This window comes from Carcharodon carcharias, chromosome 4, assembly GCF_017639515.1.
Source record: "Carcharodon carcharias isolate sCarCar2 chromosome 4, sCarCar2.pri, whole genome shotgun sequence".
Taxonomy (NCBI): Eukaryota; Metazoa; Chordata; class Chondrichthyes; order Lamniformes; family Lamnidae; genus Carcharodon; species Carcharodon carcharias.
The window spans coordinates 200,434,680-200,449,829 of record NC_054470.1 but is presented as its reverse complement, the minus strand read 5'-3'; the positions used below and the strand labels follow the sequence as shown (position 1 = coordinate 200,449,829).

The following is a 15,150-nucleotide window of genomic DNA, read 5'->3' as shown; positions in this document are numbered from 1 at the left end:
CCAACACTGAGCTACATGCACAAAATTGACAAAGCCACCTCTTTGGGAATATAAAAAGACTCCGTGTCACTAGACATTTCTCATGTTTGTTTATAGGATTTAACAATGCATAAATTCACCTGCATAGATGTCAGCCTCAAAACTATTGACTGGAGGACTTGCATTCCAAGGATGAGGGATAGAACTCATGTTCATCTCATAGTGAAAGGGAATGAAGGGGAATGTTTATATCTCAAAGTAACTGGCTGTTCACTACATGGGAGGGAGGAGGATTTGATACGAGCTCTTGTTGTGACAGTGAAATGTGAGCAACAAAGCAGCTCAAATCTACCCTAACCTGGTATTTCCAGCAGCTGGGGAACCAACTTAGCTTAAAATGAAAGCCTTCCAGTCTCTGCATCTCTTCACCAACCCTATCCTGTTCAAGGTGGACAAAATGGAAATTCAGGACACATTCAACATTGGTTCCAGCAAGATACTCACTCCAGTCTTCTCATCAATTAGCTTGATTCCTGAGAGAGAGATGGTGACCCAAATTCTCTGCTTGTGATGTCCTTGTGCACGAGCAGCTATTGCTATGCCCTGGAGAGGTTACAAGAGCAATCCAGTTAAACAAAACATGCAGAATACACAACCAGGCAGATACTCTAGTGCAATACCAAAATACTACACTGTCAGACATGCTGCCTTTTAAAAGACTGTTTTAGGGACTGTCTGCTCTCAAGTGGGTACAGCGTGCAAAAGGTTATTGGTGAAGCAGCATTTTGGAAATCTGCATCAAGGTGGCTTATGATGAATGCTATTAAAAATCCCACAACCATGGGGTGCAGATGTGTAATGAACAGGTTGAAATTCCAATGTTCATTTTTTGCCCCTCCATTGGCAGCCATGCCTTCAATTGTCCAGCCTACACCCTGAAACCCTAGGAATTCTCTCCCTAAACCTTTGATGACCCTCAATCTACTTGACAAGCCCTGGTTACTCTTGTGGCTTGGAGCCAATTTCATCTGATCACTAGGTCACTTAATTAGTCCCAAGCTGCTGCTTAATCTGGTGATCATCTAGTTTGAAGCCAAGTGCTAGTATTAAGAAATAGACAGCAAGTTACTCTTCTGTTTGTGGGTGTTAGGAATGAGTTTTAGCTTTAAGTTTGAATTGTGTGTCTGTGTTAAAGGTCAGTAAAATGGAATTAGTTTCACTTTTAAAAACCTCATTAGAAATGCAGGCACCTTTTTAAACAACTGCTGCAGCAGTTCAATGAGAAAAGTTGGGGGAACAGGGCTCCAGAGAGGCAGGGCCCTCCCACAGGCAAAAAATAAAGAAACAGCAGTTTTAAGTTCAGTTTGAAGCCCAGAGAACCAAAAAAGCTCAAGGCCAAAGGAGGAGTGAGACATAACAGGGGTAAGTCCCAGGACTTTAACCAAAGGACAGGAACCTGGGGAAAAAAAAAGGTCTTGTTAATTAAGTTAAGTGGGGGGCAGAAAGGGACACCAAGCTTCAGATTTAAAAAGAGACAAAAATGACAGCTGAAGGTCCAACTCTTTACTATGGGCATGTGAAGCAGTGTGTACTGTTAACAGCTGAGTTGGAGAAAGTGCATGGAAGACAGCTTGAATGCATATGGGTGATCCAGGGGGAAGAGGAACATTGGGAGGAGTTTGGAACCCTGGAGGTGGACCCTTGTGGGAGGTGTCTGAGATAAAAAAAAAGTGTCAGTTTGGGAGAAGAGGTCTTGAGTGGATATTGGAAACCCTTGAGAAGGATGGAATGCAGTGAGACCAGTTGGCTCAGTGGGACCAGTTGGCTCAGTGGGACAAGTGTTGGGGGTGGAAGAGAGATGGAGTTGGAGAGATCCACAGTATGTGGTTGAGATGGCATCTGTCACTTAGTTTCAGAGTGTGGTGCATCTGACCACAGGGTGCCTATTAGTACATGACTGTGGACAAGTCACAAAAGCTGTATATCTGAAGGTATGGGCGAAGGAGTATTGTAATAGTTCATCTTTTCTTGATGAATGTTTTGTTCTTTTAATAACAAAGTTCAGCAGTCAACTCGTGATTTTGTTCAGTAGCTACTCTTCACATCTCTAAACAAACATAAGGATCTATCAAGCCAGGTTCCACTCTGGATCAGAATTACCTGATTCAATATCGAATTCAACGACTTTAGATCTTGAACTCCCTCCTCCATCCCCATCCCCTTTGTTTCTTCCCCCTTCCTTTTGTTTTTTCCAATAATTTATATGGATTTTTCTTTTCCTACCTATTTCCATTATTTTTAAATCTTGTATGCCCTGCTAGTCTTTCCACCCCACCCCCACTAGAGCTGTATCTCGAGTGCCCTGCCATCCATTCTTAATTAGAACATTAGTTCAGATAATATCACCATCTTTTTGTTCCTTTGTCTGTGACATCTTTTGATTATCTGCTCCTATCACTGCTTGCTTGTCCCTACAACCACACCACCACCCCCCCCAACACCTTAAACTAGCTTATATTTCACCCCCTCCTAATATTCAATCAGTTCTGTTGAAGGGTCATGAGGACTCGAAACGTCAACTCTTTTCTTCTCCGCCGATGCTGCCAGACTGCTGAGTTTTTCCAGGTAATTCTGTTTTGGATTTCCAGCATCTGCAGTTTTTTGCTTTTTTCCCCACTCTGGATCAGGCTTGTCCAATGAGAATCTCAGCTGGGATTGTAACACTAAAATCAATCTTTGGTCTGCCTTCTGTTGAAAATTCAGAATAAGTAAGATACTGCAATTCCCCCTGGTCTGAACAGTCACCATTTTCCAGATGCTGGTGCCTAGGAATGATGTCCCATCAACAGGAACAACAGGCATTACCTTAAGCTTCATCATCGAATCCTGACACATTTGATCTCCTCTGGCATCTGCCACATCATCAATACCAATGATCTTGGCTTTGTAACGAACTCCATCACCTTTAAACCTGGCCAACAGAGATTCTTCAGTTTTTTCTGACCCTAAAAAGACAAAGCCATTAAATCTCAGCATTCCCACATTGAACACTGACCCTCTGGGGGTTAGGTAAATGCTCATCATTTGATTTGGACAGCAGTCCATTCAAGCCCTCAAATCATACAAATTGAAGTGAATATCTTGACTCCAAAGCTTGACCATCTACAAGGTAGATGGCAGAATACACTCCACTTGCCTGGATGAGTGCAGCTCCCCACATTAAGCTTGACACCATCCAGGGCAAAGTAACTGCTTAATTGGCATTCCATCCACCTTAAAGCATTGACTCCACTGGCAGCAGTGTAACATCTGCAAGATGCACAGGAGCAGCAACTCAAGCTTCTTAAACAGCACCATCCAAGCCCATGACCTCTACAACCTAGAAGGACAAGGGCAGATGCATGGGAACACCAACACCTGCAAGTTCCTCTTGAGCATTCCTCCTCTCCTGAAGTTCCCTTTCCAGCCTACATCACATGGACAGCATCAGTTCAAGGCAAGTGACTCACCATCTTTGGGGCATTTAGGGATGGGCAACAAGTGATGGCCTAGCCAGTGACACCAACATCCCATGAAAAATAAAATTTTAGCAACCAAGTGTTCTACATGTCATCCTGTTGCAAGCCTTGTGAAAGTTTCTCAAAGTCAACTGCCTACTGACTGAATCTTTGACATTAAGCAGTGCAAGAGTGGTTTTAAAGGCAACACGGGATTGTTTATACTTGCTGCAAAACAGGGTTACTCATTCGGGTCTTTACTTCCACTTTCTCCATTAGAGAATCTAATGGATCCAGTTGGATATTTAGTTCCAAAACATTTGAAACAACCAGGTTGCATAGTTCCCAATTCCTGGAATGTGCTGTGGACATTTCTGGCCCCAAATCACTGACTGAACCAGCAGAATTGAGATTTACTACCACCAGACAGAACAAGTTATGATCTTCTAAAAGGTTATGTACATAAAGAAGCAGTGATTACACATCGCAACACAAGGTGTAAGAGGTCAAGCAGACTTCTATTAGTTAGTACCTAAACAGCTGGTAAACCAGCAGCAACCAGTCAGATTGGCAACAACTGCTGTCTTGTTCTTCCCACAAACCTTGGGAAGTATTTGGGAGATGACATGCAATTCAAATCCTGTATCATAAGCACACTGTGCAGCTCACTGAAACAAGTGCTCTAGATATTAGAAATAACTGCAGTTCTTTCACCATCCACTGGATGGCCATGACCTCCACATCAATGCATCAGATTTGCTAGCATAGCCCGTTGCCAGTTGATCAAACCTTTTGTTTGTAATTTTAATATTCTAGAGCTGACTTAGTATCTAAAATTAACCATTTGCAACAGTATTTTTTTCCCCCCTTCAGCTCAGCATTTACCACTTCATGAACTAACTAGAAATGATCTGTTGCCTGGGCCTAACCAAGGGAAAGATGTGAAATTATTCACTCCACTATTGATCCCAGAGAAATGGGCCTAAGAAACCAACAGCTTTTGATGTCAGATTTCAGGAAAGCCCCAAGTTGATGCAGACATTCATAAAGGTTCTATATCAGGAGGCTGTCCTGCTCACCCCTACCAAAGGGCACACACAATTAAATCACAATCTCCTTTCCCCACAGAAAGATGGAAATTTTTAGAAACTAGGAGCAGTAGGCCATTCAGCCCTTCGAGCTTGCTCCACCATTCATAATCATGACTGATCATTCAACTCAATAGCCTGCTCCCGCTTTCTCCCCATACCCTTTGATCCAAGAGCTATATCTAACTCCTTGAAAACATACAATGTTTTGGCCTCTGTGGCAGCAAATTCAGGACCATTCAATTCCTTTCACCAGCTGGGACACTTCAAAACATAACCAATTGCATTAAAATGCCTTCAAGTTGCATCCAATCCTTTTGTCAATAAACCTCAAGTCTGTGTCCTGTTTCCAGTGACCAGGGCAGTAACCAGTCTTGTTATAACTTTCTGCTTAAAAAAAAATAAAATCTAGTCTCTTCACCTAACTAAACTCCTTTGCTTTTGTAGTCTGGTAATATAAAGTGATATGGTTCACTTTGTCCTGCCATTCAAATCCTGGGAGTTACAGCATGGGCCATTTGGCCTATTATGTCTGCTCCAGCTTCAAGAAGCCATTCCTCACCTCTCCTAGCCCTGTGCATTCCTGCTTTTCAAATCCCTCAATTGAATCTGCCTCCACCAGACAGGCAGCACATACCAGATCCTAACCAGTTTTCCCTCATGCTGCCATTGCTTCTTTTGCCAATTACCTTTAACTCTGCTCTTATTCTGGAACAGAACTGGAAAAGCGGCCCAACCATGGCTAACAAAAAGAAATTAGGGATAGTATTAGATCCAAAAAGGAGTCAAAGTTGCTAGAAAAAGTAGCAAGCTTGAGGTTTGGGAATTCAGCAAAAGGAGGACCAAGAGATTGATTAAGAGGGGAACTAGAGTACAAGTGTAAATTGCAAAGAATGTAAAAGCTTCAATAAGTAAAAGGTTAGCGAAGACAAAACAGGAACATTTATAATGGACAGGAAGTGGCAGAGCAATTAAACAACTACGTTAACTGTCTGAGTGTAATGATTGTAAGTTAAACCATTTTACTGTTATGGGGATCATTGGCCGATAGTCACATTTTCTCCAATTGCAGGCAATCTGGGAAGCAGAGCTTCTTAACCTTGGGTCTGGTAAGCAGCATATACCCTCCTCTGAAGTTAATAAAATTCAGTTTCTTACAAGAAACCCTGTCCTGTACGAAATTTACTACAACTGGCAATGAGCATAAAAAGCACTGATGCAGCAGCTCACCTTGTCACCGAGTAATCCGATGTTTTACGAAAATAGCATACTCACTGGCAATAATATAAAAGCAAAAAACTGCAGATGTTGGAAATCAAACAAAAACAAAAATACCTGGAAAAACTCAGGTCTGGCAGCATCTGTGGAAGGGAGCACAGTTAAAGTTTTGAGTCCACATGACTCAAGTCGTTCGGACTCGAAACGTTAACTGTGCTCCCTTCCACAGATGCTGCCAGACCTGAGTTTTTCCAGGTATTTTTGTTTTTGTACTCACCAGCAATGCCTCACTTTGGTAGAAGAACTGACCCATACAACTCATCCAATTGAGAACTGGAGTCAATACATTGAGTGATTAGGTTTCTACTTCATAGCTAATAATGACAGCAGAAAGAAACAAGGCAATTTCAAGTGTCTGTGGGAGCAAAACCAATGATGTAAGCTGTCAAGCTACAGATCCAACTGTGCCAAATTCCAGATCCTTCACTGAGCTAGTTGACCTTGTGAAAGGACATTCAGCCTAAACCCTCTGATCCATGCAAAGATTCAAGTTTAATTCTAAGGCCCCCAGTGAATTGATTGCAACATAACATTGCAAAGTTAGAACTGTTAATGGAGCATGGATTTTGGATAATCTCAACAAGTTGTTTAAATGTTTTGTTTGCAGTATAAACAATGAAGCCATTCAGCACCATTTGCTTGCAGAAGTTGATTGACTTAGAGCATCTTGGAGATAGCATTAGCAATGGAGTGCACTGAAGGGGGAACTCAGGCTCTGCAGAGCATGCGGCATGATGCCATTCTGCAGCTAGGATGGGAACCTGCTGCCAGGTGAAGGTCAGGGAGGCTACAGTGAAACAGGACCTATTGCCAGAAGCTGTTCACCAGTAACCCAGAAGTTAGGTGTTACAGTTGAAGGGGAAATCATGCACCCGAAGTCTGCAGACCACCACTACTGCCACAAAAAAAAATTGTAATAGTGCAGAACTTGTCCAAGGCGGCCATTCAGACAGCAAGTCAAGTTAAATGAAATGCACAATATAGAAGAGCCAGAAGTTACTGAGGCTGATGTTTATTCCCTACACAATCTGAAGGCCAAGAAAACTGAGCCAAATCACTTACTCTTCAAATAAAGTGGAAAGCCTCTGCTCATGGGAGGTGGACACAGGAGCATGGACCAGTGGTGGCGGAACATCTAAATACTTCAGAAGGTACCCAGCCAGAGTTTGGAGAAAACTCAGTTAAAACTATATTCACCTGTATGGTTTGTGTGTAAGGCATCACCTCTACTTGTATCAGAGACAGCTCAGCTGCCAATAATTGTTGTAACAAAGACCTAGCCTTCTGGGTGGTGGTTGGTTGAAGAAATCAAACTAAATTGGTCAAATTTCAGGCCAGGACACAATCCTGGAGTTGACAAGGGAATATGATGGCATCCTTTGGAATGGGATAGAAACACAAGAACCAAAAAGGGACCTTCACAGGAAGCAAGGATCCCTCAGGTCAGAATTGGTTCCACAGGGAACAAAAAAAAGAGGTGAGGCTAAATGAACCAACTGAAGAGACAGTTGGAAGAGGAAAAACAACAATGTGCAATATTCCAAGAGGAAGCCAAAAAAAGGTCAGAAGAATTGAAGAGTCAGTTGATTGAAATGAGAGGTATTAGAAGGAAGTCATGGAGCTTTCCAAGATGCAAATGGATAACTCAACCCCTGATTTGAACTAAGACAAGACTAGAGAAATTTGGCTGACAAAATCAAAACGAAAGGAGGCAAAACCCTGTGGCAAACAAGAAAAACAGAAGTCAAATCTGAGACTAATTGGATACATATCCTGAACACCACAGCCAAGGAAGGATAGCAAAAAGCTCATTTGGGGTGAAGAGGTTCCATCAATATTTACAGTTGATGCAGATCAATTCACTTTTGGGTTTGTTTAGTGAAGGTAAGGCAATCCCACCAATTGAATTCTAGCAGAAGCCAAGATGGGCTTTAATTTTGTAGGCATGAGTGCATTTTTATGCATTGTCTGGGTGTGCATATAGCAAATGCAGACACCCTCAGTTGTTTCCCTTTGCTCAAAGGAGTTACACATGTTCCAGTACCTCAAAAAAAAAAATAGGTAGTACCTGTATTAAATTTCCTGGACACCTCATGAGTCTGCATGAGGCAGAAGGAATTGGATGAATTACGATCCAATTTTAGGCAGAATCTGAACAAGTGTCACAAGGATGGTCAATACACAACTCCTGAATTGAAACCGTTCTTTGTACAAAGATCTGAACCAAGTTGTCAAGATGGTATCTTATTTATGGGGAGCAAGAGTTATCCCTGTCCCAGGAAGAGAACATAAGTTCATAGTGCACATCCTGGTATTTCAAAGATATAGATGGTGATATAGAAAAAATATGGTGAAATTGTCTCCAGTGCCAGCAACAGCATAAGATCTGCATCTGTGGGGCTGTCCTGATTGACCCTGGGTTAGACTACATATAGACTATGTTGACTCATTTCTAGGTACCATGTTTCTGGTGATCAGCAACAGATTCCAGATGGATGGTTTGCAGCAAGATCACCCACTTTGTCTACAGCCATTAAAAACTGCCAGAATGTGTTCATGGTTACTGAAGTTAGTGTCAGATAATGTTGTGGTTTTCACTAACACCGAATTCCAAATATTTGTGAACCCAAAATGGGGTTAAGAGTGTCAGAATAGCATTATACCATCCCTCTACTGGCTTGGTGAAAGGAGCAGTGCAAGCCTTAAAAAAAAGAGGGACATAAAGAAACAGAATTTCAACTCAACCACTGGTTTAACCCCTTCAGAATTATTGATAGAAGCACCGACTTCATATGAGAGTCAAGTATTCCCTAACTGAGAAGAAAGTGAAGAAACCACAGGAGGCAGAAAGCAAATTATGTTCACAGTAAAAGGTAGAGTTTACTGCAGGAGGCATTCTAGCTGCAAAATTTTGTACAAAAACTGATGGGTTCCTGGTACAATCATCTGAAACAGTACCATCATATCAAGTGAAAAACAGGGTTGTTAGGAAACATGTGGATCATCTCAAGTTGAGAAACCCTCCAACAACCAGTTAATCCACCTGAAATCAAAGTTGAAACTTTGACCCAAGGTGTCAGATTGACAGTGTCTATTATTTACTGAAGTTAATTCTGGACTGCCATTGCCTAGGGAGCATGGCAGAGCAGACTCAATGGGCCGAATGGCCTAATTTCTGCTCCTATGTCTTATGGGATGTCCCTGAAGCTGCAGCTCCTGTGCAAGTCAGTCCAATGTTGTAGAGCTGTGTTGCTCCACCTGAATCCAGGAACCTCCTCAAAGACTGAAGTTTTAATAGCATGAACTGTATATAATAATATGGGTTCAGGTGTTTTGCAAGAGGGTAAAGCTAAAGTAAAAAGGAATGTAAAAAAAGGGAATGTAAGGATTGTAAGCTAAACCATTTTAGTTATGGGGATCATGACTGTGTAGACCAATTTGCCCCAAGCATGGGGAATCTTGAGGGGTGAAGCTTTTAAGCCTTGGTTTTGGAACAAGCATATAGCCAAGTTCACTTTCTTACAAGAAACTCTGTCCTGCTCTCCAAGTTTACTACACAACTTCCCAGAAATACTAGCAAACCAAGGGTTTAGTGAGAAGGATGAATTTTAGTGTTAATAAAACAATTTCTCCTGTGCTATTAATGGGACTGAAAGCAGATAAATCCCCAGGGCCTGAACCTATATTGCAGGGCACTAGAGGTAGCCACAGAGATAGTGGATGGGTTGGTTACCATCATCTTCCAGAATTCTGTAGACTTGAACAGTCCTGGAAGATTGGAGGGTGGCAAATATTAAAGAAATATTTTAAAGAAGGAGGGAGAAAACAGTTACAGAATGATTAGCTGAACATTAGAAGGGAAAAGTATTATAATGGAGGTGATAACTGGGCATTTAGAAAATAAACAGAATTAGACAAAGTCAAATGGATTTAAAGGAAAATGTTCAACAAATCTACTGGAGTTAAGATATAACTATCAGAATAGATAAGGGAAAACCAGTGGATGGGGCATATTTGAATTTTCAGCAAGTTCTTGAAAATCCCACATGAGGTTAGTGTGCAAAACTAATAAGGCACATAGGACTGGAGTAATATATTGACATGGATTGAGAATTGGTTAACAGACTGGAAACAGTAGGAATAATGGGTCATTTTCAGTGGCAGGCCGTGACTAGTGGGGTACTTCAGAGATCAGTGCTTGGGCCCCAGCTTCTTTAAGTATTAATGGTTTGGATGAGGGAGCCAAATGTAATATTTCCAAGTTGGATGACATGAAATCGGTGGGAATAAGTGATGGAGGATGTTAGAGGCTTAAAAAGGTGATTTAGAGAAGGTGATTGAGACAAGTTGAATGAGAAAATACATGGCAGATCTGCAAAGTGTGAAGTTATCCTGTTCAGTAGGAAAAACAGAATGGCAGAGTATTATTTAAATGGTGATAGATTGGGAAATGTTGATATACAAGAGTGACCTGCGTGTCCTTGTACACCAATCACTGAAAGCCAGCATGCAGGTACAGCAAGCAGTTGGAAAATGGTATGTTGGCCTTTATTGATAGGGGACTTGAAGTATAGAAGGAAGGGTGTCTTACTGCAGCTGTACAGGGCTTGGGTGAGACCACACCTGGAGTATTGTGTGCAGTTTTAGTCTCCTTACTTAAGGATATATTTGCCAGAGAAGGAATGCAGTAAGGTTCACCAGACTGATTCACCAGCAGGATAGTCATGAGGAGAGATTGGGCTGAGGTCTGTATTCATTGGCATTTAAAAGAATGAGGTGGGGAGGGGGGGGGGTGTGGATCTCATTGAAAAACTGACAGGGCTGGACAGACTGGATGTAGGGACGATGCTTGCTGGTTGCTCTGGCTAGGAGCGTCTGGAACAAAGGGTCAGTCTCAGGATAGACCATTTAGGACAGATGAGAAATCTCTCAAGGGCAGTGAACCTGTGGAATTCTCTACCACAGAAGGCTGTGGAGGCCAAGTCACTGAATATGTTTAATGAGGAAATAAGGTTTCTGGACTTGAGAGACAAGGGATATGGGGAGTGGAGTCGAGCACTGAGATAGAGGATCAGCCATGATCGTTTCGAATGGCAGAGGAGGTGCAAAGGGCTGAATGACCCACTTGCGCTATTTTCTATCCATCAATACGAGTTTCTCATATTTACTGTCCAAACACCTCATGGTTTTGAATATCTTCAAATCCCCCTGAACTTTGAAGAGTCCCAACTTTTATCTATCCACAACTGATTCCAGGCATGAAAACTTCATTCTCATGAAACTTTTCTGCATGCTCTAATGTCTTCACATCCTTCCTAAAGTGTGGTTCCCAGAACTGAATGCAGCGTAGTGATGACACTTGTGATCCAGAGATCCAGGCTCATGTTCTGGAGACACTGGTTCAAATCCTACCATGACAGCTGGTGGAATTTGAATTCAGTAATCAAACTGGAAATTGAAAGCTAGTCTCAGCAATGGTGACCATGTGGTCATCGTTGCAAAAAACCAAGTTCATCATGTTGTTTAGGGAGGGCAAACTGCTACTTTAATTAGCAAGCTACAAGCCTTGCTAGTAACGTTCAAATCCCATAAGATGTAAGAGACCTCCAGCTGAGGCCAAACTAGTTCTGTAAAGGTCAGCCTCTTTGCTTTTTAAAAAAAAAAAGCTATTCCATGTCCGTTCCCACATCCCTTTGTAAAGTGTATATGACCATAAAAGCTACAGATATGCAGTGAAGCAGGTAGTTAACACTGGAGCAGAGACCTGGGAAGGATAGCTTCCAACTTGAGGATTCTAAAAATCTTCAGCACAGGAGGTAACAACTCAGTCCATTGCTATCCCAATTAGTCCCAGAAACATTAGTTGCAGGCAAAACTAACCTGGGATCAAGGCTCCACAACAGTGCCAGAGGGGATTGCAGGTGCTGTTAGTATTATTAGACCAACACTCACTGATTCAACTTAGAAACAAGGCTGTTGGCTGAAATGATAAATCAGTGGTCTGGAGTCAAATATTAAAAAGGTGATTAGAATGACTCATATACTGTGCTATTGATTGAGGATGTACGGGTCACTGGCTGTGCCAGTATTGTTATTCCCCATCCAATTTCCCTCAAGGTAGTGAGCCACCCAGTGCTGTTCAGGAGGGAGTTCCAGGATACTGACTCATCAATGGTGATAAACTTCAAAGTTGGGATCGTGAGTGGCTTGGAGGGGAACTTCAGGTGCAAGTTTCTGCTGCTCTTGACCTTCTAGATGGTAGTCATGGGTTGGGAAGGTGCTGTTAAGGAACCTTTGAGTTCCTGCAGGGGCTCTTGTAGATGGTACATACTCCAACTGTGTGGCAGTGGTGGAGGGAGTGAATGTTTGTGGAAGGGGTGCCAAGCAGGCTGCTTTGTTCTGGATGCTGTTGAGGTCATGTTGTTGGAGCTGCACTCATCCAGGCAAGTGGAGGGTATTCCATCACTCCTGACTTGTGCCTTGTAGATGGTGGACAGGCTTTGGGGAAATCAGGAATTACTCATTGCAGGATCCCTAGTCAGAGCTACTCTTGTAGAGAGTATTTATGGCTGGTCCAGTTTAGTTTCTGGTTAATGGTAAACCCCAGGATGTGGGGAGATTGTTGTATTCTTATCAGCCCTAGCCTGAATGTTGTCTAGGTCTTGCTACATATGGACACAGCATCTGAAGAGTTTGCAGATGGTGATCAGCAAACATCCCCACTTCTGACCTTTACATCAATGACCTTCTGTCCATAATTTATGAGGTCAGGAACTGAGTGACACTGGAAGAGCCTAAACTGAGTGCCAGTTTGCAAGTTATTGCGGAGCAAGTGCCACTCGATAGCAATGTCGACAACACCTTCCATCACTTCACTGATGACAAAGTGGATTGATGGGGTGGAGTGGTAATTACCAGGCTGGATTTGTCCTGCCCTTCAGATTAAATGGATTGCTACCTTTTGCTTGGCAAGTACTGCAGGTGGAAAAATTTAGTATCGGGGTCAAGTTGAGACTTGTTTATAATTTAGGTAGGGGAAGACGCCTGTGTCCTTTTATATAGGATGTGCAAGGGAAAACACCCAGGAGTCGAAGTATAAACACATTTTAGTGTCAAGTGAGGAGAATGTGCTACTACTGGAATGATTGAAACATCTAAAAGGCTGCAAAAGATTGAGTGCAAAACCTAAACTGCTATAGGGCAGCTAGGCTAGCAGAGTGGTCAGATGATGCATTTGGGTATAAGGGATAGGGAGGGGCAATAGACTTAGATGGCCCAATTTTAAGTGTGTAGGAACAGTTCACCAGATCTTTGAAGGCAGCATAGCTAGGGTTGTTCTGTTCTGGTCAACAATTTAGGATAGGAGGATCCTCAAGAGGCTACAGAGGAGACTCCACCAGGAAGGTTCAGGGATTGGGGTGGATTCTAACTACAAAAGGTTGGAGAAGCTGGGGTTGTTCTTTGGTGTACAAGATAACAAACTGAGATAAGCCAGACAAGGAAATCTCCCATTGGCTGATGGGCCAAGGGCTAGGGGACAGATGCAGGGGAAAATTAAAAGAAAATCACATTAAGTGGTAGTGATCTACACATGGGCAATTGCATTAGATAAACTTAAGGGCAGGGAAATAAACTTAAGGGCAGGGAAATGAGAAAAAAAAATGAAATTCTCCATGGACTCAATGGGCCAAATAGCTTCTTGTGCTATGATTGACTATTTAGCCCAAATGGCTTGTGCTATCAACTTCAGTGGAAAAGCCTAGCCCATTTCTTACCTCGCTTTTTGTCCTTCTTCGATGCCTTTGTAGGTGAAGTCTCCGAATGGCTAGGACTGTTGATCTCAACAGGTTCTGACATGGTTGCCATCTTGACTCAAATCCCAAAGTCACTGAGTTCCTTCACCCTCAATGTGGTCTACAGTTGGTAGAGTCAATCAAGACATGTCAATCCACCCTGTGGGAAGATGATCAAGTTATACAGCCAGGAATCAAACTACTTGAAATTAGCTAGGATTTAGCCCAAGTTAGGAGATTATGGTTTCAAACCTAGAAAATTAGGCCAACCATCCAGCACTAGGCTGAAGGAGTGCTGCATTGTTAGACATGCCATCTTCTCAAAGCAAGGCCTTGCCCATCTATTCAGGTAAATAAGATAATGGCTGTTCTGTAGCCCAGCTAACATTATCCAAAATGTCTAGCCACCTCAAGTTGGTTGAGCAACAAGTGCTACATAAATATTTGATCAAGATGCTTCATAGGAACATTATAAAACAAATTAAGAGTGGACCATTCAGCCCTTTAAGTCTGCTGTGCCATCTGGCTGATCTGATCATGACCTCAACTCCTTCCCTTCCACTCCCAATGCCTTTCAAATTCCTTGTCATATCAAAGATTCCTCTGCCTTCAACAACCCTGCTTCTACCACTGGGTAGTGGGAGTTCTCCCAGACTCATGACCCTGATGGGAGACCCCTTATTCTTGAACTAGAGTTCCTTCTAGTTTCCACTACAAGAGCGGACATCCTTTCAGCATCCACTGTCAAGGCCCCCTCAGGATTTTGTGTCTCAACAAGATCACCTAATTCTAAACTTCTGGATAGAGGCCCAACCTTTCCTCAAGATACTAATTCCTTGGATGAGGGGGCAGATAATCAAAAGTTAGGTTTAAGTGACTCTGAGTCAAGTGAGGCAAGAGTCAGAGACGTTGGGAGAAATTCCAGGACTTGGAGCCAATGCATCTGAAGGCACCAATGATTGGGAATGCACAAGAAGCCAGAATTAGCATGCTGTATCAGACGATTGTACAACCGGAAGAGATTAGAGCTAGAGGGATTTAAAAATGAGGGTGTTTTTAAAAATCACCACATCACCCAAATCAGGAGTCAGGTGAACTGTGATGATGGGGAATGGGACTTGAGACAGACAAAAAAGGTGTGCAAGGTGATGAGCAATTTAAATTCAGACGACTATCAGGCCATATTAAGCACCAGTTGGAAAAAGTGAAACATTTTTCAATTTCATCAACATGTTAATTGGCTTTGTGCCCTGAGATTTCTAGTTAGGTGCATGAATGCATCTGGCAGAGATCCTTCTGTTCCATGTCAAAGTGCCTAGCAATAGCAGTATTTAAAAGGGCACTGCGTTCAGACTTGTTTACAGACAAGCTACGAGGGAGGTCATGAATCAAAGTCCAACACTGGTGCTTAGTTGGAGAAACATTTTTGCTGCCTCCTTATGGGTTGGGGGTGGGAAAAGAGAGAAACTGAAAAGCAGTAGACTTGCTTGTATAAGCAGCTTCAAAAACACTTGT

At 42.5% G+C, this 15,150-nt stretch overlaps 1 protein-coding gene across 6 annotated transcripts in view; it reads right to left on the bottom strand.

Annotated features, from left to right (window-relative positions):
• dab2 (DAB adaptor protein 2) overlaps nt 1–15,150 on the bottom strand; it is a 56,863-nt gene that overhangs the window by 15,837 nt on the left and 25,876 nt on the right. For all 6 annotated transcript variants that reach the window (XM_041186674.1, XM_041186678.1, XM_041186677.1 and 3 more), the window contains 3 exons: nt 13,618–13,795; nt 2,845–2,984; nt 484–582 (listed from right to left, as the gene is read on the bottom strand). In XM_041186674.1, the coding sequence (XP_041042608.1) occupies nt 484–582; nt 2,845–2,984; nt 13,618–13,708 (330 nt within the window). In that variant the 5' untranslated portion in view covers nt 13,709–13,795. The remainder of the gene's footprint in view (nt 1–483; nt 583–2,844; nt 2,985–13,617; nt 13,796–15,150) is intronic.